The sequence below is a fragment of the Nannobrachium achirus genome (assembly GCF_963921795.1).
Source record: "Nannobrachium achirus genome assembly, chromosome: 6".
NCBI lineage: Eukaryota > Metazoa > Chordata > Actinopteri > Myctophiformes > Myctophidae > Nannobrachium > Nannobrachium achirus.
The window spans coordinates 55,434,378-55,462,138 of record NC_137815.1 but is presented as its reverse complement, the minus strand read 5'-3'; the positions used below and the strand labels follow the sequence as shown (position 1 = coordinate 55,462,138).

The window sequence follows — 27,761 nt, the reverse complement described above, 5'->3', positions numbered from 1 at the left end:
CCGGATATGCAGCTCGGCCAACAAAAGTTGAATTGATTCCAGTGCATGACGGAGGACGATATCACGATAAATTAAATCTCCACGATACGATTATCGTGAGTGTTTTTTATCACGATAAACGATAATATCGCTTATCGTCCCATCCCTAACCTCAACCTCCTAGCACTCATTTTTCCTTTTATCACTTCTTGTTGTCAATCTTGACAGATGCTAGTTATGCTACACAGATGTACTGTATGTTGGTTACTTGTTCACATATGCTGTGTATGTTGTTGTTTTTTTATATGTTTGCTTGCCACAGACTAGAAGCAGTGCTCTTCCGAGCACAGGTCTCCAACAGGTCAGGTGTTTTATTGTGGCCTCCTGGTGGCGCTAAATGTGAAAAGGGTGCCATGTCTTCTTTGGCCTTTAACGGTGACGCTGCATGCATGATTTGAGGCATTTTAATCAAAACATTTATTTGGCAAAATTTGTCCTGCTGGTGGCGCTATAACAGACCAATGTGAAAAGAGTCGCATTTGTTCCTTGATCTAGTGGGAATGTGCGTGCTGAATTTCCTTGTAATCACAAGCTGTGTTCATCATTTAAGCCCTTGATTTCAGCCCTTTTAAGAGTTTTTAATGATTTGATTTAACTGTTGACAATGGCACGGTAAGGTGTTCTGGATGAGATGTTGTCTGCTGAACAACTAAATTGTAAATTGAAGTAAATATTGTGTGCATGATAGCAGCTAGTTCAGTTGACCTTCAAGTGACTCTCACAGAGCCATGCATCCTTCCAGCCTCTCTTTCCAATGCTGGCTTCATTTGGCAGACAGCGCTAAGAGAGCCTGTTGCGTATTGAGCGCAGTGCATTTGGGGGGAAATAATAACAACAATAATAATAATACTCGTCATCATTTTAGACAAAGAGTAGCACTCTGACTGGGTATGACTAAACTGTGGTTGCATAGCAACAGCAGAAGCCAGAACCAATGACTAGCTAGTAACTAGCTGAAAGAAAAGTGAAGTGAGTGGGCAGGGGACAATGTGGTCACTAGAGAGAACTATGAGGTAGGGCAGTGGTTCTCAACCTGTGGGTTGGGACCCCCATGATTCTTTTGTGTGGGTCCCCAGATGACAGTGAAGTGAAAATGTAATGATTTTTAAGACCGTTTTTATGCCAAAAAAAGAATGAAAGAACATTAATTACTGCATCAAAAGTAATCAACAAACTATATTATAAAAGCTGGTCAAACATTTAGCCAAATTGTGAAATAATAACAAATGATAATAACAAAGAGGCATTTTATTTGAAAATGGACGCTACAATTCCAAGTGCTTGTCAGGGTGGGGGGGTCGCCAGTTCAAATATGATTCTTATGGGTGAGAACCACTGAGATGGAGTACTGTAGTTCAAGTACAGGTCTGGTAGGACGAGCTCTGTCATGTTTGCTGGTTAAACCCAAGTAAAGTCAATTCTCACATCCTGGTTAATATGCTGTCATTCTGTTATTGTTTATGAAGCTGCTGTGCCATAAAGCGGTAAATTAAAAGCTTGTTTTTCATCATGTCTCACGTTCATCTTCCCCACAGACAGAAGAGGACTACATCCCTTATCCTAGTGTCCATGAGGTACATAGTTATTCTACATATTCATGTGCCGTATATGTTGAAGTTTTATGATTAGTTGTCTTATTTTCAGAATTAACCATCAGCCCACATGTGCAGTCACAGAACTGGAATTACAGCTCTTTCCTCTTAGCTCTCCTATCTGTCTCAGTTAAGAAAATTAATTTCCGAGGGAATTGAATACACAATACAATTAAGCCAGTCAATTGGGTGAACAATTAAAATGGTGAATGGTGATTAAGAGTGATTAAGAAAGAGCAGGATACCGAACACACACAATTACGGTATTAACAGAAAGTCAAACCTGATGGCTCTGTGTCATGACCTCTGCTGTCCATCACTGTGTCAGGTTCTGGGTCGTACCAGTCCCTTCCCTCTCATCCTGCTGCCACAGTTTGGAGGCTACTGGATTGAGGGGACCAATCACGAGGCTAAAGACCCCCCAGAAGCTGCCCAGCCAACCTGTCCCACGTCCCAGGTCAAACTGGAGACCAATAGCACCGCCAAAATCTACAGGAAACAGTTCATGGGCAAGGTGAGGATGAGGACCAGGCAGCCGACGTTACATTTGACCTCATACATCATTCTGTGTATTCCTCTTTGAAATGATGGGATTGAGTTTTGTGACATCAACATTTCAAGGAGAAATACACAGAATACATTGTTTGAGTTTTTGCCACAGATTTCGAAAAAGATGTTATAGCAGAACTATGTTACTTTTTCTTAATGAATACATTTTAATTTTGTCCAATCTGTATGGTAGAGTATGTTAATCCAATATAACTTATACAATTGGGGTGGTTGTATTTTGTCTCCCTGCACAAATTTTGACTTCATGCTCACGATTCAATTTATCCCCTGAGCAAGCAGGCAGCCTCTAATAGCTCAATGTCAGCACTTTTCACAACCAGATTGAACTATCCGGGGTAGAAGAGGAAATTTACATAGTGCAGCTTTAACAACAATAAATTCACCACCAGTATGGTACATTGGTACAGTATACAATTACAAATACCATATCTCTGCTGTCGGGCGTTTTTTTTTTTTTTCTTTTTTTATGAGGTTTTGACCAAAGGGCTTTTTACTACTTTTCATTGGTTCAATATTATTTTTAACCAACGCACAGACATAAATGGTGTTCAATAGCACATATTTATGAGAAAAGAGAGGGCCAATCGGGCGAAGTTAGCTTGTTTGGCAGAAAGTGTGGAGTAAGGAGGTTTTGTCCCAAGCACATTTTACTACTTTCCATTGGTTCAATATTATTTTAACCAACACTCAGATGTAAAGGGTGTTCAATAGCCCTGATTCATGACAAAAAATATCAAAAATCTAGTAAAGAGGTTTTGGCCAGACAGTGACGATATGCAGTATATTAATCATAATTTATAGTTTGCCAATATTCACCATGTAAATTAACAACGAAAAAACTCCAGTCCCTCCATAATTATGTTTTTTTTTTTATCACTCACTGTTAGGCTTGTTGGGTGGTGATCCTGTACACCCTCCTGTTATTTATCCATTTGTAAACTCAGTCTACTGCAGCCTCTGACTCCCTCCCTCTCTCCCTTTCTCTGTCAGGAACACTTTAATTACTACACCATGGATGCAGCTCTGGGCCATTTAGTCTTTTCCATGAAGTATGATGTCATTGGGGACCAGGAGCACCTGCGCTTGATGCTGAGGTACTCCATCCTGGTCATGCTGGCCTGATGTCTCTCATAATTATGGCTTCTTATTTCCTTTGTGCACAGTCAAATCCTCAATGTCAATGTAAAGGTCCTTTCCCACTGGGCGCGATAACGATAAAGATTACGAAAGAAATATTGTTTTCAATTGAAGTGGATGGCAGCATCCACACCACAACGATAACGCCGACATAACACATGTGAACAGCGTCATAATTATCGCTATCGTCGTATTATCTTTATCGTGACAGGTGGGAATGACGCTTAACTCAGGAAGTGTAAAGATTGAACAAAAAGCAATTTTTTCCCACCCTCAATTAAAATAACATTGAGGGATGTGCTGTTTTCTGTCTCTTTATTCGATGACTTCAGCCATGTTCATCTGGTCCTCACTAATGTTCATTATAATATGGTAATTTGTGGTCTGCGTCTCAGAGGAGGTGACATCATTGATGGGGAATCCAAGCAAATTGAAACTGCAGGAGTTTTATTCCTGGAAAGTTACCATGCTATAATGGAAGCCATTGTATTATAGCATTTTATTGAAAAAAGTCTAAAGATGAAGTCACTGGTAGGCGGTTTTAGGAAGTGTCCACAGCCCTCCTATGAGACACAGAGTAGAGAGTAGTTCGGAGTAGGAAAAAAAACTGTACAATTTCTCCATGAGCATTAGTGAGTAGCAAATATATGAAGACGGGTGAATTTGTCCTTTAAGGATGTGACTCTGAAAGCGTCAAGAGAAAGAAAATCAAATAAAAAGCTTTCTGTGTTGCTCCTACACATTTTGGAATGTCTGTGCCACGTGTCAACGCTCCAAAATAGAAGCTATACCTGCAGTTTGACTGCAGCTGTTGTAAACAATGATGGATGTGTTTGATAACCAACTGATGGTGGCAGTGTGACATAGCCTTTAATCTTCCTCTTCTTACTGGCAGGTAGAGTGGCTCGGAGCCTCTGCTTGATGAGCAAAACCCTAATATCTCCCCCAGCCATTCCCCTTTAGGCTAGTGGATAGGTTGATGGATTTTCACGCCAGAGACCTGGGTTCGAATCCCATCCTGCTCAAGACATAGGATGCGATCAACCAGGATACTCGCAATGCAAACAATTTTGGGAGTTCACACTCCAACAGATGACTAAGAAAGTAATAAGTTGTTTGAATGGTTTTTGGAGGAGATGAAAAATATTCCAGCCACCAGCGGTTGTCTCTCAAACTCCACTCATAAACCCTTTAACCTCAGTGCCAATGACGTCTCATGACGTCTTTTTTCTTTTGGCCCTGGGTGCCAATGACGTCTTTTGTGTTTTTTGTATATAAAAAAAATTACCTGAGATCAGAGAGAAAAAAAATGTGGGAAAAAAACATTTCTTTTTCATTGCATAGTAAAGAAAAACATACAAAATCCTGGCACATCTACCTTGGGGCCATTTTGGCCCTTGGCACAGAAAGAGTTAACGCTGGTATCCCTATATGTTGGGCATGACATTATACCACACATTTTTCTAAATTATTAAAGATTTATTTTGATATTTTAGAATAACCAAATTATAAAATAGGGCTCATCGGGTAAAACTGCATTACATACTCTATATCACAGCTTGCCTTGCAATATAGCAATATTGAGCGATACAGAGAAACGATTAGGCATCAAAATGTGGTATATCAGCAGTTGATTGACAGTTATCAATCAACTCTTGTCATTCTTTCAAGGAGGCTAAAGTGTGCCCCCCCCCTCTCTCTCTTTATTTTGGCACTTTTGCCTCTGTCTGCCAATCTCACTCTCTGGCTTTGTTCCCATCAATTCGATGCACTCCAGTGCACCTCAATCCCTCACTCGCACCATTTGTCACAGTGTGCTCCAACATAGGAGTTCCAACATTATTCCATGCCAAGGACGCTCCAAATAGCTATAGCCTCTGGCCTCTGGTTGAAGTGTGACATGTCCAGCCTCATAGTGGTGTTTGTTAATCACTCCTCTTCCAGGGTCCAATCCAATATACGGAAACAACAGCCTGGTTAACCTTTCTCTGAATGCAGAACCACGATACAGGCTTCTGCTCACAGCTGCAGACATAATCACGCCCACCCACACCTTAAGGCACCCATGTTCTGCGCACATAAAACTAGTGGCGTCAGTTCAGAAAAAGCTAAGGTATGGCAACATGACCAGTCATGTTGCCATACCCCGTTTCTACGGTTTCTTGGGCTGGATATGGCAGCCTGGAACGGTTGTTCAAGTGCAGCTAAACTTGGCATTTTAGTAAACGTGCCACAATTAACAATAATGAATTGCACCTGTGCAGCTGACCTGGGAATATACCATTTATCAAGATGGGGAGAATACAAGTGTGAAGAATATAATTCTAATACCTTGTTAAAGTGACCATTTTGTTAAATTTTGCATCTGTAGTTATTTTACTGTAATTTAACAACATAATAACCAGAACAGATACACAAAGAGACATTCATGGATTTATATTTAAAAGTAACTTTTATTTTCCCCCCTGGACCCAGAGTATGGCAGCTGCATACCCCTGTCATACCCAATTGACGCCCCTGAGTGTGCTCTAACACAGGAGTTCCAACATTATTCCATGCCAAGGACCCTCCAAATAGCCGTAGCCTCTGGCCTCTGGTTGAAGTGTGACATGTCCAGCCTCATAGTGGTGTTTGTTAATCACTCCTCTTCCAGGGTCCAATCCAATATACGGAAACAATCAGGGGTGTATGCGAACCAAATTCTGGGCCCTGGGTGCTATAACTATTGAACAATAGCAGATCTACAAGCTCACAGCGCGGCACTCATCATGAAGATTTGTGCAAGCCTTTGAATATTTCAAATCCTCCTAAGGTTTTTTGAAAAACCTATGTTTCTATGTCAGTGGTGCTCAAACCTTTTCATGTGAAGGACCCCCAAAATGATATGTATTTGGCCACGGACCCCCATCTCAAAATATTTTGTTCCAGGGACCCCCCAGAAGCAAAATTTTAGTTACAAATGTTCGCTTAAAAAATACATATATTCAAAGATTTGCACACATTTCCACGACTTTTCAAAATAGCAGATCTACAAGCTCGCAGTGCGGCACTCAGTGCCGCGCTGTGAGCTTGTATATCTACTATTTTTCAATAGCTATAGTATAAAATAATTCCAGGCCCCCCACCTTGGGCCCTAGTAACTCAGTCCCACTCCCCCCCCCCCCCCCCCTGTGACGCCCCTGGCAACAATAGCCTGGTTAACTTTGCTCTGAATGCAGAACCACGATACAGGCTTCTACTCACAGCTGCAGACATAATCACGCCCACCCACACCTTCACCCATGTTCTGCGCACATAAAACTGTGAAATACTCAACTCCTCCGCATTCTGCTAATGACACACCAGGAGAGAAAAGAGGAATGGGAGGAGAGTCAAGAACGCTGCGCTCCATATAACCTGTGTATTAATTTTAGTACCCTAGAGAGTGCACTCTAGATTGTAATAGCTGTTTTTTCTCCTTGTTGATGGAGCATTAAAGCGGGCGAACGTGCAGCTAGGCAACGGCCACCCTATCCACTGGCAGACACACTCTGGTGTTCATGTGGGTCAACCGCTCTCCCAGGCTTTCTCACTAAAGCCTGAGTTATACGTTATTGTGCGCAAAAATTGCCGATCTACAGGCTCACAACGTGTCACAGTTTGTGAACTTGTAGATTGGCTATTTGTGATGTGCAAACTGTGTTTACAGTATGTGTCGCTAGTGACGTTTCTATGACCAATCAGTAGTTACTCAGTAAGCAATAGTCACTATTTGGTACCAGTTTAGCCCTACGCGGGGAACTTAGCAGGACAGAACCAAAAGAAAATACCTTGTACTACCAGGGACTAATGGAAAGTCAAAAAATTTAAGTGAGACAGTGAGACAGAGTTTGAATGGACTCCCATGGTTTGAATTTATGTATTGAAATAAGAAATGGTTTTACAACAGACGTATTACTTTTCAAACAAGGCAGGCACGACAGTAGTGGGCTTGAGTGCTGTGCTGTTGATTCAGCACCGTCCAAGATGCATACCAATAGAGTGGGAATCTATTTTGAAGCCTTAAGGCAATTTCATGTCAATGATTTTGGATGTAAGCTGAACTGCATGAGGATATTCGATTCCAACATTTATTGTCTCCTTGACTTTTAGTGCATGCATTGCTGAAAGACAAGGACAAGCCTCTGGAGTTGCTGTTTTGTAAAGACGCTATGGGTCAATATTTAGTGCCTTCCATATTATTAGTTTTTCTTTTTTTTCCTTTTGCAGTTGTCTGTGTTCCAGTTGCATAAAACAGTGAGGTTACTCAAACGTGATTGTCAAGTTACTGTGGCATAGAACCTAAAGTTGTAGGCGCAGTAACTTAACTGGCTTAAAGATAAGGAAGTCTCCATGTTTGGTAAAATGCCTCAATATTGTCATCACTATGTCTTTCTTAGGTTTATTCACCTTTTTGTAACACCATTGTCTTTTAACCTTTTGCTTCCTTGTTAAATAATTCTGTACTGTGAACACTATAGTGTTAGCTGCTTTGTAAGCGGCTTATGACAGCAGCAAAATGTGTAGAAAGACGTGTGTGTGTGTGTGTGTGAGAGAGAGTCTGCAAAGGCAACATTTGAGAAAGATACTTTAGTGGGAGTGAGTAATGACATTTTGGAGAATGCCTTGCTCTCATGTACACCATCCTCCCTGAATTTGCATTGATAGACAGAAAACGTTTCAATAATATCAGAGCCTTGGGGTGGGCGACTGGGGGTGAGGAAGGGGTTGACTTGAGATGAATAGAACAGAGGCTAAACTGTGAGTGTTTTGTCTTTCCAAAATGTTTTCTTTCAGGACAAAGTTAAAAACCCACCATGATGTGATTCCCATCTCCTGCCTTACCGAGTTCCCCAATGTTGTTCAAATGGCCAAGGTAGGCTATTCCAATCACGTCATAGTAGTAAAAAGAAGAAAAAATGAAAAGATTTGGAAATGAAAGCTGAGCATACCTGTTTGTTCTTTTGCAGCTTGTCTGTGAGGAAATAAATGTGGACAGATTTTACCCCATCCTCTACCCAAAGGTAGCAATTCATTCTCAACTGACATGAGTTGTAACCATTATCCTGCTATTCATTAATATCCACTCTTCACATGTTTAACACTTTTATATTTTGTAAAATATTATGTAAAAAAAAAAAAAAATAATGTACACACTGTACACCAAGCCAAGTTTCCTGTACACACAAATGTACACGACAGAGAATGAACCCACTTGTGATTCTGATTCCAGGCCTCAAGGCTCATCGTCACCTTTGATGAGCATGTGATCAACAACAACTTCAAGTTTGGGGTTGTTTATCAAAAGTTTGGCCAGGTGAGTCACACGTGACATTGGCAGAGACTGCATTTTTGCCCTTCTGATCTCCAATGTCATCTCATTATTGCAAAAATTGTTATTTTCTTCTTGCAGACATCAGAGGAGGAGCTGTTTGGAAACATGGAAGAAAGTCCTGCCTTTGTAGAGTTCTTAGAATTTCTGGGTCAGAAGATAGAACTCCATGATTTTAAAGGGTTGGTATTGACGTGTGTGTGTGTGTGTGTGTGTGTGTGTGTGTGTGTGTGTGTGTGTGTGTGTGTGTGTGTGTGTGTGTGTGTGTGTGTGTGTGTGTGTGTGTGTGTGTGTGTGTGTGTGTGTGTGTGTGTGTGTGTGTGTGTGTGTGTGTGTGTGTGTGTGTGTGTGGGCGGGCGGGCGGGCGGGCGGGCGGGCGGGCGGGCGTGCGTGTGTGATGACTAATGAGTGACAAACATTACATGTTTTGAACTGTCCCGCAATGTGTATGACAGGTGGTCACCCTAGTACTACTTTCCGCCAAATAGTTTGTATTGTTAATTTAGACCTGAGGCTGATGCTTTCTAGATCCTAACCGTTTTCTGAAAAATTTTGATATAGCTAAAACCTAAAATGACACAGAAGCTTTCCCGGATTGAATGGGTTAAAGTGATCCCTGAATATTAAGCCATGTAGGCCTTGATATGTTATATACAATTTAAAACACTTGCAATATATTCCTTTGAGAGAAAAAAAGTTATATCTTCAACCCATGGGGGGAGCCATTGCACTGTTCGTCGCATGCAGTGATGACGTAGACAATGCATTTTGGCTGGTCGGGCCCATAGGGTTAATATGGAACGTCAAAACAATGTTCTCTTTACAATATTTAAAACATTGTCTTGAAGCTCAGATTAACTGTAGTTAGTAGTTTGGTGCTTTTCTGTTCTGTTCATATCAAGTAGGATGTTTTGCTGTGCCTGTAAGTGTTTAATTCAACATATAAAACTTGTTTACACCGCCATTTTAAATGGGCCCATCCAGCCAAAATGCATTGTCTACGTCATCACTGCATGCGACGAACAGTGCAATGGCTCCCCCCATGGGTTGAAGATATAACTTTTTTTCTCTCAAAGGAATATATTGCAAGTGTTTTAAATTGTATATTTTGGTTAAAGAGGGTTATTATAACATATCAAAGCCTACATGGCTTAATATTCAGGGATCACTTTAAAGCTTACTTTAAAGGAATCCCTGCAGTAGTGCAGTGGACTTATCTTTAGGCTGGTGCATTAGAGCAGTGGTTCCCAAACTTTTTAGCCTGTGACCCAAAAGAGAAATCAGACGTTTGCACTGGGACCCAAACTAGTGAAAATAGCCGATCTACAAGCTCACAAGGCGGCGCAAAGCCAGTTTTATAATTTATGGGATTTCTTAGATTTTTCTTTGATGTATTATATTTATTATATAGAAAAATCATTGCTTTTTTGAAAATATTTGAAATAAGATTTTTTTTTTAATAATAATTAAAAACATTACAATTAAAATGTAGGAAACAAAAATGTAGTAACCCTTAAAAATGTGTCTGCGACACACAAATGGGTCCCGACCCACTGTTTGGGAACCAGTGATTTAGAATACAGTGCATTTGTTCTGATTTGGATTGTCATGATATTTCTAGTGTTTCAGACATAGTGATGGAGTAGGGAGATGAAGTGCCCTTAGTGATCCTTCATTGATAGATGAGAGTGATAATGGACCGGGCAATCCAAGCACTGGCACTTATGTTCCACTCCCAGTCCCCTTGTGTTCATTGTCTCCACTCGCCGAAGGCATGGGGGAGAGTATGTTTTCCCCTCCGTCCGTCCGTCTGTGCGTCCGTGCGTGCGTGCGTCCTTGCAGTTTGTGAGCACCTAATCTCAGTCGCCGTTGGCCCGGTCGCTGCCAAAGTGAGCACACACATTCCCTGGATGCCAATCTAGAACCTCTGCCCTAAATTTTTCAAATGGGCCACCTAGTGGCCGATGTTCGCAAAACACATTTCTGTGCACTACTCTTACAGATTTTGTCCAAAAATCCTACAAATCGGTAGGCAGTATCTCGACAGTCATGTGATCGACACGGATCTGTCCGATTTTGCATATTCCATCCTGATTGGCTAAGATTGGCTTCCAAAGTTTGTAGGATTGAGCCGTTTTGAACAAAATGCCTCAAATCATGTGCAATTATCATGAAATCGCGCACACACGTTCCCACTTGGCCGAGGAAGAAATGCCACTTAAATCTTTTTAAATCAGCCTCATGGTGGCGCTATAACAGGCCGATTTGTGGTTTTACCTATAACTCCACTGATCAGTTTCAAACTTTGTAAGCGCACTCCCTAGAGGCTTAAAGGATAAACCTTTACCCTGCATTTTTCACATCAGCCTTTTATAGCGCTACCTTTGGGCCGACATATGTAAAACACATTTTTGGATATTACTCCTTGAGATTTAATCCAAAATTCACGCAAATCGGTACACAGTATCTCTATAGTCATGTGATCAACTCCGATCCGTCTGATATTTCATATTCCATCCTGATTGGCTAATATTAGCTTCCAAAGTTTGCAGGATTGCTCTGTGTTTGAACAAAATGCCTCAAATCATCAACGCAGCTTGCGATTACCGTGAAATTTGCCACACATATTCCCACTAGGTCAAGGAACAAATGCTACCTTTTTCACATTGGCCTGTTATAGCGCCACCAGCAGGTAGACTTTAACACAATGCTTCAAATCATGCATGCAGCGTCCGATTGCCATGAAAGATCTAAGGTGAAGAACATATGCCACCCTTTTTACATTGGCCTATTATACAGTAGCACCACCAGGACGCACGGCCTGGTGGAGACCTGTGCTCGGAAGAGCACTGCTTCTAGTTTCTCTTGATTTTATTTCATCTCACCCGGTTCTGTTTCATTTCTCGTTTCTCCTCTCCTCTCCAGGTTCCGAGGTGGCTTGGATGTTGCCCACGGCCAGACGGGCACAGAATCTGTCTACACAAACTTCCACAATAAGGAGATCATGTTCCATGTTTCCACCAAGCTGCCCTACACAGAGGGAGACTCACAGCAGGTAAGATGATTTGAGCTGCGATTTGTCCTTCCTTTTTAACACATTTTCCGCCATGGACGTACTGTAATTTCCTATCCAGCGGTTCACCACCAATGAAGTATACACGTATTTCATCACTGTATTTTTCAGTGATCACGGAAGCCACCGTATGAAGCGTCTCCGGTTGCTATGCGAAACTTAAAACCGGAAATGACGTAATCCAGAAGTTTTTCTCTCCATTCACTCTAATGCTATCAGATTTCCCAGATTGTGTTATCGATCGTCAGGCGTTACAGCACGTATTCACATGGTGTGTTCCATGGCAAAATATGGCAATGAAAAACCCTGGCAGAGACGGATGAATTAATTAATTAATAATACCTGGCAGGCGATGTGCTAAACAGGTGGGTCTTGTTGAGTCTCACCTGTCTCTTGGCCAGGGGATCCTTGGTCAGGAAAGCAAACAAGTTGGAATTACTGCATGAAATACAATAGAACACAAAGCAATGATTTATACACTCAATTTGTAATATCTGAAATGAACTTTTAAAATCACCCAAGGGGATTAAATGCTATTAGTTTAAGGTCTTTCTGGACTTGATTCCAGGAGCATGCAGCATAAAAACTAAAATCCTCCCAAATCCCCTTTGCAGCAAGTGGTATGACGATGTCTTATCCCTTGAGGCAACAGATGTAGCAACAGAATATTGATATTTTCCGCTGTTTGTGGGATTTATCTATCACAGTGCCATAACAATTCACCCTTTGTTAGCCTCCTGGTTGGTCCCTGACTGACCAACCAGCAGGCTCTATCTGCCTTGTCCCGCCCTGGTTCCGCCTTTTTTTATGTTGAATTAGCTAAAACATAATTTTTGGAGAAATAAAAACATTTAAAAACATGCCGATTCACTATGCTGCCACTGAGCAGCTCTAATTGATTGAAACAAAGTTTGAAATTAGAATTGAGCACACAGAATAACAATATGAAGCAACTGAATTAACATGGCAGTGGATGGAATGTCCCACTGAATGTCCCTCCAAGTCAAAGCAACCAATGGGTGTGGAGAGGGGCAGGACAATGGGCGGGACTTGACAAAGGGTGAATTGAGTGAGTGGGTATGTGTATGCAATGTCTATGTGTGAATATAGGCATTCTGGCTGGGTGGTGTTTGGGTGTGGTACAGTTTTTCACAAGGCTTTGAAAGTTTTCAGCTTTGAAAGTTTCCAGTCCAATCTCCAGCTTCTTGGGGGGGTGGGGGCCAAGGCTCTGTTGTTTGGTTCTTCAGTTGACTTATTTTCCTCTGTCACTTTTATGCATGAGGCTTTGAGACCCCCGATGGGTTTGCCGATTCAACTATGAATCCATGCAAAAATAATTCCTAATTCCTGTGTGTGTGTGTGTGTGTGTGTGTGTGTGTGTGTGTGTGTGTGTGTGTGTGTGTGTGTGTGTGTGTGTGTGTGCGCGTGTGTGTGTGCGTGCGTGCGTGTGTGTGTGTGTGTGTGTGTGTGACCCAGTAGTGGAAAAAGTACTCACATTTCGTACTTATAGGTGTCATGTCACAACACGAAATTTTACATTATGATACAGTAGGTCACGCCACGTGGTCTCTCTGTAAGCGAGAGCAGAGAGAGAGCAGCGCCTCTCGGCTGACTGCAGGACATTGAGGAAGTAGCCTCAACATAAAATGTATTTTAATTGTAATTCTGTACATATAAAAATCTAATATCTTAGTTACATCGATATCGTTCATGTGAACTAGTTTGTTTATGCTTATTCATTATAATTATCAAAATTGCTATGACAGCACAGCACCCGCGCCGCATTTGTCACGATCACCACCACCACTATATGTGTCGGTCTTTAGCTCCCTTCTCCCCGGGTGAAATCCAGCCTTCAACTACCCAGCAGCGCCCACCCATAGCGATTTTTATCATTTCATTAAATAACCTAAACTAACTACTTGACATAAATGGTAAATGGTGCATTTGTATATCGCCCTTATCCAAGGCGCTTTAGACTGTGCCTTACATTCACCCATTCACACACACATTCAGAATCCTTGCACAAGGACTCTTCGACACTAACTCTGGGGGAACGCGGAATCGAGCCTGATTAGATGATAAAATGACCAAGTTTTTTTTAAAGTGAAATATCCCTTTAAGTACAGTAGGCCTACTTAAATCTACTTAGTTACTTTACACCACTGCTAATCAGCCATAGACCTCAGTTTTGTTTACATGTGCACCACTGTCCCATATGTTCAGGGATAGTCAGTGTATGTGCTGGTGCATGTAAATGCCATGTTTCTTCTGACAATATCTCGGACAACCTCTTACCCTGGCTATAAGAAAATGGAATATGGCAACTGCAAGGTAATGGACACTGAAGCATGTACCGGTACATCTTTTTCCTAACTTGCTTTTTGTTTGTACTTGCTCAGTTTGACCGTCCTCATTGCAGCCTCGCCCATAACTGCAGACAATAAGGAAAAATACTGTAAGCATCAGATGACTTTCTCATGACATATTCTAAAAGTAGGTTGACTGTAAAAGAGGGTAAGAAAGGCCCATTACCACTAGAATGTTTTCACTAGATTTTTGTCCCCTATCACATTGCTACCTTAAATTCCTACCTAGCAGGAGAAGAGACAAAATGACTGGAAGATGAAAAATTGGTAATTAAAGGTGCATACAGTTCCAAACAGCACTCAGAAAGCGTAACTGGTTTCATCAAGTGTTTTCCTGATGATTCTATGAGCATGTATACTAAATCTAGCCAATATAATTTAGTCACTGCATGTCCTTCAATAATAGTTAGGGCCTCTACACAAATTAGTTTACTAATTAGTCTTTTCACATGACTCCACGTGACAAACTGAACCGTCTCTTGCTAATGGTTCAGCTGTAATTGAAGGCTTTCGAAAGTGCTGCTGAAAGCTTGCCATTTGTTTACGAGACTCAGAAAATGCTCATCCTGAAATGTAGTACAGTTAAACACCCTGTCAAAAAGGAGCACCCGAATGTTTACGTTGGATGTCCTTGGTATTCAATTCATGGACATAAAAAATAGCAACAAAAAAACTTTCAAATATCATCGCAAGTATAAAACACTATATATACAGAGTAGGGGGGGGAAATGGGGTGGGGGTAAGGTAAACTCACTTCTCGCCTGTCTATGGGAGAAGTGATAACTACCTCCGCCTCTGGCCTCCTGAAAGGTGAGTTTGCAGAGCAGTTTTGAAGGAGGCCAGCGAGCTACATGTTTTAAGGGAAGCAGTCAAGGAATTCCACACTTGGGTGGCAGTGTTGTAGAAGGAGAATTTACCCATATTTGTCTTTGTCTTATGGGTTTGTGTTACCAGCTCGTTCCCTCTGGTGTTGTGGCTGTGGGTGTCGCTAAGTTTTTGGAGGTGTTTAGTCAGATATGCGCGTATTGAGGGATTGAGTTGCGTTGACTATTTTGAAAGCCAATCACATTTTTAGTTTTTTAACCCTGTCTTCTACTCTGAGCCATCTAGGCTAGAAAAATGTGTGGGAGAAAGGTGGGTCATGGGCCCCAGGTCGAGAAGTAGTCGAATTGGTTTGTTTTGGTAGGTTTGGAGCTTAGTCTTTAGTGGCATTTTTATGTTGGAGTACCAGGAGGTGCTAGCATAGTCAAAGAGGGGCAGAATGATGTCCTGACTCCTGGGGGTACTTTTGTTGACAAAAGTGGAAATACTGCGCAAAACTCTTGTTCTTTGATTTACTTTTGGCCCTCGCCCCATTGGAACTACTTCATATTCATCAGAAACTGACCAGAACTCTGCCCACGGGACTCAATCAATACCTTTGCAATGACTATATTAATGGCAAGTATTTCCTACAACTTGAAAGTTGAAATATGGAGATACCTGGTTTCTGCCAGTGCCAGCAATGATATGATAAACATCCATCCGATATGATATGATATGATGATATGATTTGATGTGATGTGATATCTCAGCCATGGCATCTATCTAGCCCAGCAGGCCGTCTGCTGCACAGAGACTGTGGGCTGAGTGTTCTCTTGCCATCTGGACTCAGCAGGCCCCTGTGTGGGTAAACATCAAGACTAACAGATAATAATGTGTTCAGGGATGGTGTAGTGGTAAGACACCCCCCTCCTCTGGCGCCTCATGTCCTCATGCTGGCCCCATAATGAATCTAGATAAGACTTCTCTCTCTTCTTTACTGCGGTGCACACACACACACACACACACACACACACACACACACACACACACACACACACATACACATACACACACACATCCAGTTTCTACGGTCTTAGAATAAGAATAGACGCTCAAATGGCTACTCTGCTTAAATCTAACAGATTCGTATCCTTTTAACCGCTTCCCTGTCTATACTTGGTGTAACGGACCTGTGTTGGCTCTGTACTTGGTTTTCACTCGTTTCCTTATAGGATACGCCAATCTCTTTTGCAGAAGAAATAGCTAGAATTGGGGGCTTCAAGAACTGCAGATCGGGTTGTGTCCGAAACGTCTTAGCAACATAACCAACTCATCAGATTTGCCATAAGTAGATTGGATAGTATGTTTTTGTCATTTGCCATGTCTTTTCACTTTCAGTTTTTGGCAGATTCATTGCCGTTGACTTCAGCAAATGATTGAGGTTCACCCAGGGCCTTGGGCAGGTGGCTGATTGCCCTGAGAGCAAACACAATGGTCTATTAACAGGCAGCGGCTGTAAAGTAATTGAGCAGCAAACCAGAGCAGAATCACCCATAAATCCTCGGGCATAAATAAATATTTGCAGCAATGCACCGTGATCACATAAACAATGGGTTCTGTGCCATTTTATGGGAGCACTTAGTTAATGCTGCCAGCTAATGTCTGTCATCAACAGGTGCAAAGTGGGCTTATTATGGGGTGTATAATATTGCAGTGACAGGGAGGCATATTCAGCGTTATACTGCTGCAGAGCAGGTGTTAAGCTGCCCTAACCCTTTCAACTGGGGGTGGAGAATGAGCGCAGGAGCTGTATGTTCCCCTGTGGAGAAAGCTCTGCTAAGCACCGCCATCATCCGACTGCGTCTGTTTGTGAAACGTAGCTGTACAGTCGATTAGGACATACCGTTGTATTCGTCATCGCTGCCAGGTGGCAACCTGAAACCGTTCGTTTTCTTCATTATAAGTAAGTAGTGAAAACAGACGATCTCACGTTGTGAGCTTACAGATCTACAATTTTCACTACTTTCATGCAACACTTGTATGGAAAAAAAACTAAAAAGTTGAAATATGATAAAAGGTGTATGCCTGACAGCCACAATATCAATGGTTATAAAAATATGGAGATAAAAGATGTATGCCTGACAGCCACAATATCAATGTTTATAAATACATTACAATTATAATTTACATAATTGTGTGTTTATAGAGCACTCGATGAATAGTTTTAAAATCAGGGGCGTCAATTGGGTATGGCAGGGGTATGCAGCTGCCATACACTGGGTCCAGAGGGGAAAATAAAAGTTACTTTTAAATATAAATCCATGAATGTCTCTTTGTCTATCTGTGCTGGTTATTATGTTGTTAAATTACAGTAAAATAACTACAAATGCAAAATTCACCAAAATAATTAACCCTAACCCTAATTATATTATCCACACTTTTATTCTCCCCATCTTGAAAAAAATTGAATATTCCCAGGTTCCGCAGGTCAGCTGCACAGGTGCAATGCATTATTGTTAATTGTGGCATGTTTACTAACGGGATGGTGTTTTTTACTGGTGTTTCACAAAAGAACGCCCACATATCATGAAAGTATGCATGTTCACAGGCCTCTTTAGTACCTCCAAAAGTGATTTCACTTCTGTCCATAGGGGAGCCACAAATGCCTGAATTTTAACCGTTGTATCGTAGAGAGATAATCTCCCACTGCCTTGGGTCCTGGCGGCTGTAACCCACGGTTTACACACACCCCTGGGTGTGTGTGTGTGTGTGTGTGTGTGTGTGTGTGTGTGTGTGTGTGTGTGTGTGTGTGTGTGTGCGTGCGTGCGTGTACAGTACTGTGTGTGTGTTGGAGGGAGGGTGTTATGTTAAAATGTGAAACACTGACACAGTGTCCTATATAGCTGAAACTGGAGCAATTGTAACACTTTATGTTGTACAAACTATGCAAATGTGCATATTGCATTGCCAGTTCATTTCTCCGGGATGAAAGCAAGTGCTCCCCTGAGGTGTGGTTTGTTTTATTGTGCCATCCAGCTGCAGAGGAAGCGACACATAGGCAACGACATCGTGGCCATAGTGTTTCAGGAGGAGAACACGCCCTTCGTGCCAGACATGATCGCCTCCAACTTCCTACATGGCTACGTGGTGGTGCAGGTGGAGAACGCATGTACGGACAATGTCACCTATAAGGTAATCCATATTTAATAGAAGATAAGCTCACTGTGCGTCATGCCGGACTGCAAGCTTGTACTGTACTGTACATCAATTTTTGAACATTTTTGAAAAATCTTCAAAGTGTTTGAAAAAACTTTGCATAATTTCTGTGTAGGTCCCTGGCACAAAGATGTTTTGGATGGGCGTTCCTAGGGCCAATACATATAATTTTGGGGGTCCTTCCTTGGAACGACAAAGTTTGAGAACTACTGATTTTAGAAGGCATTCGTAGAATCGTCTTAACTCATTCTGTGCCAATGACGGTTTTTGACGGTGTTTGTGTTTTTTGTATAGAAAAAAAAAAGATGTCAAAATGACCTGAGATCAGAGAGATGCTTTTCTCTGTTTGTGTGTTGGCTCCCTCGTTTAGCTGATTGAGAAAATGTGTGTTCATTCTAGTGGATGGACACTTTTTTGGATTCAAACAGCTCTATCTCTGGAACCATTTGTCTGATTGACAAAATTCTTTTCTATAAAAAAAATTTTTTTTTCATTGCATAGTAAAGAAAAACATACAAAATCGTGGCACATCTACCTTGGAGCCATTTTGGCACTTGGCATTGAGTGAGCAGGGTTGTCATTTGTGGTTCCAGCTTTCGCAAAATCGTATTCATATTTCCTCCACCGCTGGATGTTTTTAGCAGATTAATCAGATTTTAGATCAACACTTGTTTACTTTCTGCAACCATACATTCATTGATCACTTTTAAACTGGCATCCCTATTTTGGGCATGCCATCACACAGGTAAAGTTTTTTTTCTTTATAATAATAGCAAAATAGCAGATGCGTTGTGATCTTGTAGATCAGCTATTTTTGCTAGTGGTCACCTGTTTGCCACCCTTTTATTAAATGACACCTCTGTTTAAGAGCATCATCCGGATAGGACATTCAATGAACCTTTATAAACCACCGTCATTTCCTTCCTTGCCATTCAGGTGTCAGTGACAGCGAGAGATGATGTGCCTTTCTTCGGGCCCGCTCTGCCAGACCCTGCCATCTTTAGAAAGGTCAGAGATAGTTTACAGTTACCTGATGCACAACAAAGCAGATGATGTCATAACAAAATGTGGTAAAGAAAAAACGCTATTCACTTGCTCTTGACTTCTTTCCACTCCCTGTTCTCATCATCAACAGGGCCCTGAATTCCACGAGTTCCTCTTCACTAAGCTTATCAACGCGGAGTACGCTTGCTATAAGGCCGAGAAGTTTGCCAAGTTGGAGGTGAGAAGAAGGCCTTGCGCCACGTGGCATCACGTTCAGACTGCCATCCACATGGGAGTAGGAATCGTGGTGAATTTGTCAGGTGGAAAAAGTACTAACATGTCTTATTTGAGTAAAAGTATCAATACTGCAGTGTAGAAATACTCTGTTACAAGTTAAAAGTCCTGAATTCAAAATGTACTTGAGTAAAAGTAGGAAAGTATTGTTATCAAAATTTACTTAAAGTACCAAAAGTAAAAGTACAAAATGTTTGAAAATAGCAGGTCTACAAGCTGTGAGCTTGTAGATCGGCTATTTTCAAATAGCCAAGGTATAAAATGGGGCTAAAGTGGATTAATGTATGTTTTATAATATTATAATGTATATCTGCAAAGTAACTAGTAACTAAAGTTTTCAAATAAATGTAGTGGAGTAAAAGTACAATATTTGGATCCGAGATGTAGTGGAGTAGAAGTAAAAGTATTGGAAAACGGAAATACTCAAGTAAAGTACAATACTTAAGTAAACGTACTTAGTTACTTTACACCACTGGAATTTGATTTGTTGCCTGTGTGGTGCTAGTATACAGACCCCCATTTTGTATTTTATTGGGCAGCGAAGACAACAGTTGTATTAAAAACCCTTTTTAAATTATTTCCAGTCTTTCAAAATATTTAAAAAATAGAAGATCTGCGAGTGTTACCGCAATGCAACACATTGTGAATAGTGAGCCGTGTCACTACTCTAGCAACTACTATGTTCAGCAGGGAGCAGAACTGACCGTTATATTGTGTTCCTCTGCACATGTTACAACCTCACAGTGATAAGAAGAGGCCTCCCCCCTCCCGCCACACACTTATATATTTTCACTGTCCAGCAGAAACCTTGTATCTCCAAGTTTCAAGTGTTTTTTTCGTGAAGTAAACCATACAAGACTGTCGCACAGATCCTAGCGGTGCGAGGCGTTGTGTGCTTGTAGCTCGGCTATTTTCGCTAGTTAGTACAAAACAAACGTATTTGGACATACAGTACAAGGTTTTCACCCGACAACAACGACCTGACAACAACAGTCCAGAAGGTATGAGTAAGCACTGTGTGTGTGTGTGTGTGTGTGTGTGTGTGTGTGTGTGTGTGTGTTGTGGTTGGTCAGGAGCGTACGCGGTCGGCCCTGCTGGAGACGCTGTACGAGGAGCTGCACATCCACAGCCAGTCCATGATGGGCCTGGGAGGAGACGAGGACAAACTGGAGAACGGAGGAGGAGGGGGAGGGGGATTCTTCGAGTCCTTTAAGGTAACGCGCATGCAGCCCCCATCCCTCATTTGATGTGAGGCGCGCTAACTGGCCCTAATTGGCGCGCCGGGCCAACTATTCCGCATGTCTGAGAGAGGGAGAATGCTGAATGCGAAAATATTCTTTGATGTTTGTTTGTTTGGTTGTTTTTTTTTTCTTCTTAGTTGGGATTCTGGGTAATCACACTTGAGAAACAAGTTCGAGTCTGCAGTTTAGTAGGAAAGGGGGACATTGTATTGCCGGCAGCACAAAATACAACAACAACAACATCATGGTCCCAGTAGACAAGATACGATGTGTTGATGGCAAAATGTCCACCGTAACATAAAGTGTGGAGTGAAGAGTCTGTCTTTTCTAGTTGAGAAGCAGTAGAGCTATTATAGCTCTCCAGAGTTAGATTCAGCCTGCAGGTTAAACAATGAACATTTATGGGACAATAGAGGGTGTCAACCCTGTTGTGCTCAAGTGACAGTACATGCAGGGCTGTGACTAAGTCTTACCGATGGAGATGGGAGAGAGAGAGAGAGAGAGAGAGAGAGTGTGCGTGCGTGTGTGCGCGCGCGCGCGCGCGTGTGTGTGTGTGTGTGTGTGTGTGTGTGTGTATGTGTGCGTGCGTGCGTGCGTGCGTGCGTGCGTGCGTGCGTGCGTGCGTGCGTGCGTGTGCGTGCGTGCGTGCATGTGTGTGTGTAACATGACCGCACAGCATCAGACACTAGGGGAATATCCCACCATTATTAGCCTGTGTTATGATACATACCGGTAGTTGCGTGCGGGTGTTGCAACGTGACACGTTGTGACCTTGCAGACGTTCTTTTTCAGTGACATTCAACGCAACTAAGTATGAACTGGGCTGGCTTTGCGCTGACTGCGAGTGCTTGGTCAGCGGCCATTACCATGGGAGTTTGGCCATTACCATGGGAGTTTGGCCATTACCATGGGAGTTTGGCCATTACCATGGGAGTTTGGCCATTACCATGGGAGTTTGGCCATTACCATGGGAGTTTGGCCATTACCATGGGAGTTTGGCCCCGCCACAGAGTTGTGACGGCTGGAGCTGTGATTAGAATGCCCGCCCGATGCACAGTTTAATGACCCTTCCAGGGACGTGCAGAGAATGTTAGAGAGGCATGGTCTGACATTTCTAAAAGGGCCCTTTTAGTGAAAATATCGAAAATAGCAGTATTCCAAGGTCACGCGACACGTTGTTGTGAGCTTGGAGGTGGGCTATTTTCGGTACTTATTCATGGTCTGGAGAGGGCACTTTTTACAGACGGGTGAAAGGGCAGGGGCTCAAGCCCCCTTTGGTGTGCACGTGCCTGGACCCTTCATTAGCAAGGCTGATGATGATGATGATGCTTGCATGGACATAGATATTATTTTTCTCTTCTCTTCTCTTCTCTCTCTCTCTCTCTCTCTCTCTCGCTCTCTCTCTCTCTTTTTATCTACGTATCTCCTTCTCTCTATAGCTCTCCCCTTCCCCCATCTCTCTCTGTTACTTACACCTCTTCAGTATATCTCCCATCATACAATGTTACTGTATGGATATACTCTTTGCCCCCTCCTCCCCCTCTCTCTCTCTCTCTCTTACTCGCTCTCTCTCCCTCCCTTTCTCTCGTCTCTATCAACCCCACCTCCCACGAGACAACACCACTGTATGCATTTATACCCTGGCTTTGTTCCGATCATAAATGAAGGCGGCAGAGGAAGCACACTGCAGCGCACGCATCCTCAGAGCTTCTGTGAAGCCATCTCTGAAGCACCGCTTCACTGCCTTCCTCTCATGCTGCCTGCTGCTCATTCACTCTTTATAGCCGGTTGCTCTGCACTGCCCCTCAGTGTTTAAGATGTGTTCCTGCATGCTTTGCACACACACACAGTCACACACAGGCACACACACAAGCACACACACTCGCGCGCGTGCACAAGCATGCATAAAGGTGCACAAGCATGCAATCATGCACTTTCTCAAAAACACATATTTGTGGTCAACAACATTCATATAAAGGCTTGACAGGGGATTAGTCTGTGATTATTTAAGAGAAATACCAACCAAGTTTTTTCACGTATGAGCAAGTAGGTAGTTTTAAAATAATACAAAAGTATTCCTTCACAAAAGTAGGCCTCTATATACATATTAGTTTTGATTGATAAATCCATCTAAAATACATATTAGCAGCATTCTTATTACCATCACAAAGAGCAAAATAATATTGGTAAAACATGTATGTAAATGTCTTACTGATCTGTATCCGTATATCAAATAATTTGTTAAAGGTGATACACCATGCATTTAAAAAGTATTTATGTCATATTGTTTATGTCCCAAAAAACGTTTTTCAAAAGGTTTGAGGCTAAATTACCACTCCTGAATAGAGAGCCTCTCTCATTTTTGAATGGCTCTCAGAGCATTTCAGCTGCAGTACCACCTTTGGCCTTTTTTTTTTAATTTTTTTTATTATTTTTTTTCTTTTTGTGATGACGTCACAATCGACAGATGACGTCACAATCGGCAGCAAATCTGAACAGCCTGTTTTGAGAACCCGTGAGATACTTTTAACCTTCGCCTTCTCAAAACCAGAGAAAGACACATCGGTCAGAAATGGGACTTTGTGAGGATAGAAGGTGCTAGTGGGACCCCAAAAAAAGGTTTTAAAATAGGAAAAGTGAAATTTCATGGTGTATCACCTTTAATGGGCAAAACAAATCTAGTTGAGTAAGCAGACATTCATCTACAGTAGAAGTGTGGTTATGAGGTCAGCATGGAAGGCATATCCCACTGACAGCGTCTCCTCGTCTCTCTGTGTGTAGCGGGTGATCCGCAGCAGGAGCCAGTCTATGGACGCCATGGGCCTCAGTAACAAGAAGTCAAACACAGTCTCTACTAGTCACAGTGGCAGCTTTACCCACAACCCAGAGAGCCCCAAAACCCCAGGGATAGTAAGTACTGCTAGTCCCTCCTGGTTCAGCTAGAAGCTAGGGCTGGGCCATTCAATACTAATATATATATATATATATATATCAAACCCCACATTTGGAACCTCATGTAGGTTCATTGAATAATTGAGAAGCAGGTTTTCGTCCTCTTTTATATCAGCAAATCGCCACAACAAAATTCGAATAGATTTATTCTGATGAACCACCTTATTAAAGGAGGCATCCTGACCAAAACACATATAGGGTTAAATCTGCCTTTTATCATACCCCTTTCATACCTGCTTTAGTCGATTGTTTTCATAGCTGCCCCTGTTGCTAGATTTCGGCTCAGGACATTGTGTTAACACAATCCAATAAAAAAAATACTAACTTTGAAGCTAAAGAAATAACCGCACTAGCGGGAGGACAATCCACCGTGTTAGTTATGAGAGGGCTTGCGAAATCTAGCAACAGGGGCAGCCGAAATCTAGCAACAGGGGCAGCTATGAAAAAAATCGACTAAAGCAGGTATGAAGGGGTATGATAAAAGGCAGATTTAACCCTATATGTGTTTTGGTCAGGATGCCTCCTTTAAGCCCTGTATTATACTTTGTTGGTGGCGTGCAAAAATGGCCGATGTACAAGATCACAACACGCCACGATGTGACACGTTGTGAGCTTATAGATATGCTATTTTCTTTTTTTTTAATGATCGTTCTTTCATCATAATCGAGACAAAAGTTTGAAATTATTGTGATATTGACTTGAACTTTGAAGTCCTATCGCCCAGCCCTAACTGAGGCCCGAACTCACACACACACACACACACACACACACACACACACACACACACACACACACACACACACACACACACACACACACACACAGGAACACCCACACAAACATAACCACACCTAGGTGCACACATATTATTATTATTATTATGTGAATGCATGCACATGCAGACAAACATGAGAGTTACACAGTACGCTTATGTTTACCGTATGTATGTATGCCCATGCTCCCTTTCGCTTGTGTAGTGAACACTTTCACACTTTCAGTACTCAGCATTTTAGTCCTGCTTGCACCACAATAATGTTCACCACCCACACTCATTAAACCACTTACCTTCATCCTTGCTTTATACTTATGCACTCATTGATTTTACTGCATTTATTAATTGTCTTTTTCTTTATCTAACAAATTAACTGTGTACTCCCTGCAGTGGTTGCTGAATTTCTCATTGTAATAAACAAACAAACAAAGCAAAAATGAACTAGGGTGAAAAGAAAAGGTGAATCTCTTGTGGAATGAAGTCAAGTGTGGTCCTTTTAGAGATCCAGTGTATTTTGTGTCTCCTTGAGTTGAGGTGAGAGGTTAGCGTAGCTGTCTGACTACCCAGAGTCCCTTACAGTTGCTTTTGCATGATGACCACTACCTCTTGTATCTGAAGACTTCTCTGTGCACCCCTGTGTTGTCCCTGCATGACTGGCTTTAGAGTAAGCATGGCCAAAGCCTTAAATGAAAGAGGGTGTAGCAGTGGGCCTGGTTTTCTGGTGCCACTAAAGCATACATGGGCAACTGGCAGCCCGGGGGCCACATGTGGCCCTCACCTTCACTTAATGCGGCCCGCAGGTTAATATCTGAATACTGAGATAATATTGATTTCAGCTGTTACAATTCCAAACATGCAGACATGACCCGCTTTTCTATAGTAGTAGCTTAATGACCAGTACTAGTCTTTTTTTATGCACAATGCATTTGTATTTAAGTTCATAAAGTTGACATAAGAACATATAAATGCATTGGAAATTAAATACAAATGTTACTTTTCAGGATTCTAATTCAAAATAGACAAAAAAGAATTCAGGATTCCAATTCAAAAATAGCAAAAGATCGTCTATTTTTGCTATTTTTGACTGAATATGCATTGTGGCCCTCTGGAGTGAGTGTGAACATATAGTGGCCCTCTTCATCATCAAAGTTGCCCACCCCTGCACTAAAGAAAGAAATCAGATTTACAAAAATATTGATATCAATCATTTTAAAACTAGAATCAAAGCCATCCAGGATACTGTGGAATCGTGACCATAAAACCTTTGATTCTGTGAAAAGAAAAAGAAAACAAAGGGTAATTATTAAATGTAGTATATCATAAAATGAAATACCTATATGTATTTTTTTTCTTCTTCACAGAATCAAAGGTTTTATGGTCATGATTCACCAGGATCCTGAATGGCTTGATTCTTGGCTTAAAATAATTGATATAAATATTTTTGTAAATCTCTGGGGATAAATTAATGGCCATTTTTTTGTGGCACCAGAAAACCACACCCACTGCTATGACCCATACGCAATATGTTTTGCTATATTTTCTTGGATAAATCTGGGGCTGGGGTAAAGAGTCCCTTTGATTCAATCAAAAATGCAAAGATTCTGGAAATGTGCAACTAGGAACAGGACAAGACAGGATTTTCAGAAAAGACAAATCGCTCAAGACCAGACTGCACCAATGCAACTCCTTGAAACTGCCATTGGGGGGTAATGGTTGCAAGGAGTTGCAAGGAGTTTCCATTGGTGTGGACTGGCAGTCCCACCAGTCCATTCGTATACCCCTTTTAGGCTGTCTTCCTCTTGCATCACTAAACAGACTTGTTTCCCCTCGGGCAGATACTCAGCAACTCAGATGCTATAATGCTATCTGGCACCTAGAGTTGCAATACCAACCCTTAACAGCCCTTTCATCCAAACAGAAAAGTCCCATCTGATTATTAAACAATGTTAAACTCACCGGGATTGCGGCTGTGTCAGCAGGACTTTATGTTATTGAAAATGAGTGCATCCAAACTCCTATTAGGAAGCATTCAGATTATCCTCTGCACATAATTTATTGACAGAATGTAGCTCATAAGACTGTGGTTGATTTTTATGAAACAAAAACTTGACAGATACAAAGAGGGTAATCCAAGCTTTCCGTACAGCTGTAATCTTGGTGAGTTTAAGATTGTTTAATACAGATTTGTTTGGATGAATGGGCTGTGAGGTTTGTATTGGTATTGCAACTCTAGATAGCTTATAGCTTCTGAGTTGCTTGCGTCGACTCTAGCAAATAATGCTGACAACATGGCTGCTTACCTTTGTGGTGCTCTGACTCCAGCTGTTCCCTCTTGTGTCTCCAGCCTGCTCTGATTCTAAAGTGCTGCTGTGTCCTCTAGTCTAGCAGCCTACAGTGGTTCCCAAACCTTTCAGCCTGTGACCCAAAAGAGAAATTAGACGTTTGCCCGGGACCCAAACTAGTGAATACAGCAGATATTCAAGCTCACAACGCGTTGCTTCGAGCGTCGCGTTGTGAGCTTGTAGAACGGCTATTTTCACTACTTCTTAAACATTTGTTTTCTTTTTTTATTGAATTGCTTGGATTTTTTCTTAAATTTCTACATGAAATAACTAAATATTCAATAAATATAGAATTTTATTTTTAATTCATGAAATGTTTTTTGAAAATGTTTTGAAATAATAATAATTCAAAAAAAATGAAGGGACCCATAAAGATTTGTCCGCGACCCACAAATGGGTCCAGACCCAGTGTTTGGGAACCAGTGCTGTAGTACACGTACAGTATATCGTCACTGTTGGGCAGAAACCTCGTATCTCCAAGTTTCGAATTTGTCGTTTTCTTTTTCGCAAAGTAAAGCACTGCTTCATCATACAAGGCCGTCGCACAAAAGTAGTGAAAACAGCCGAATCTACAAGCACACAACTCCTCGTGGAGCGAGGCGTTGTGTGCTTGTAGTCGGCTGTTTTCACTAGTTTAAATCATTTTAAAAATGATAAATACAAAACAAACGGTTTTGGACATACAAGGTTTCTACCCGACAATGACGATATGCCTTTTCTGTGAGCTTTTCTCCAGCCTACTGCACTGTTGCTGTTTGAATTCTGCCGCTACACGCATGATATCTCTTTGATGTGATTTATTGTTTTCCCCCCTTTCCCCTCTTCCCCTGTCAAGCTACCTTTGAAACTTTCTCCACTCTCTCTGCCTTTTCTCTCTGCTCCCCTCGTCTTGTGTGGCTCAGTCATTGCTTGTCCCGGGGAAAAGTCCCAGTAAATATGGACGTCGAGGCAGTGCCATAGGGATAGGAACAGTAGAAGAGGTTAATGTTTAATTCTCCCTTCTCATTTGCTTCTTTGCTATTGTGT

The 27,761-nt window shown here is 41.8% G+C and overlaps 1 protein-coding gene across 1 annotated transcript in view; it reads left to right on the top strand.

The window, feature by feature from the left end:
• The window catches only part of rap1gapb (RAP1 GTPase activating protein b), a 41,726-nt gene that overhangs the window by 4,395 nt on the left and 9,570 nt on the right, over nucleotides 1-27,761 (top strand). Inside the window, exons 3-15 of the mRNA XM_080729001.1 lie at nucleotides 1,575-1,613; nucleotides 1,960-2,145; nucleotides 3,192-3,295; nucleotides 8,154-8,232; nucleotides 8,327-8,380; nucleotides 8,590-8,673; nucleotides 8,770-8,870; nucleotides 11,614-11,743; nucleotides 17,971-18,126; nucleotides 19,087-19,158; nucleotides 19,286-19,372; nucleotides 20,502-20,642; nucleotides 23,451-23,579. Of these exons, the coding sequence (XP_080585127.1) occupies nucleotides 1,575-1,613; nucleotides 1,960-2,145; nucleotides 3,192-3,295; nucleotides 8,154-8,232; nucleotides 8,327-8,380; nucleotides 8,590-8,673; nucleotides 8,770-8,870; nucleotides 11,614-11,743; nucleotides 17,971-18,126; nucleotides 19,087-19,158; nucleotides 19,286-19,372; nucleotides 20,502-20,642; nucleotides 23,451-23,579 (1,362 nt within the window). The remainder of the gene's footprint in view (nucleotides 1-1,574; nucleotides 1,614-1,959; nucleotides 2,146-3,191; nucleotides 3,296-8,153; nucleotides 8,233-8,326; nucleotides 8,381-8,589; nucleotides 8,674-8,769; nucleotides 8,871-11,613; nucleotides 11,744-17,970; nucleotides 18,127-19,086; nucleotides 19,159-19,285; nucleotides 19,373-20,501; nucleotides 20,643-23,450; nucleotides 23,580-27,761) is intronic.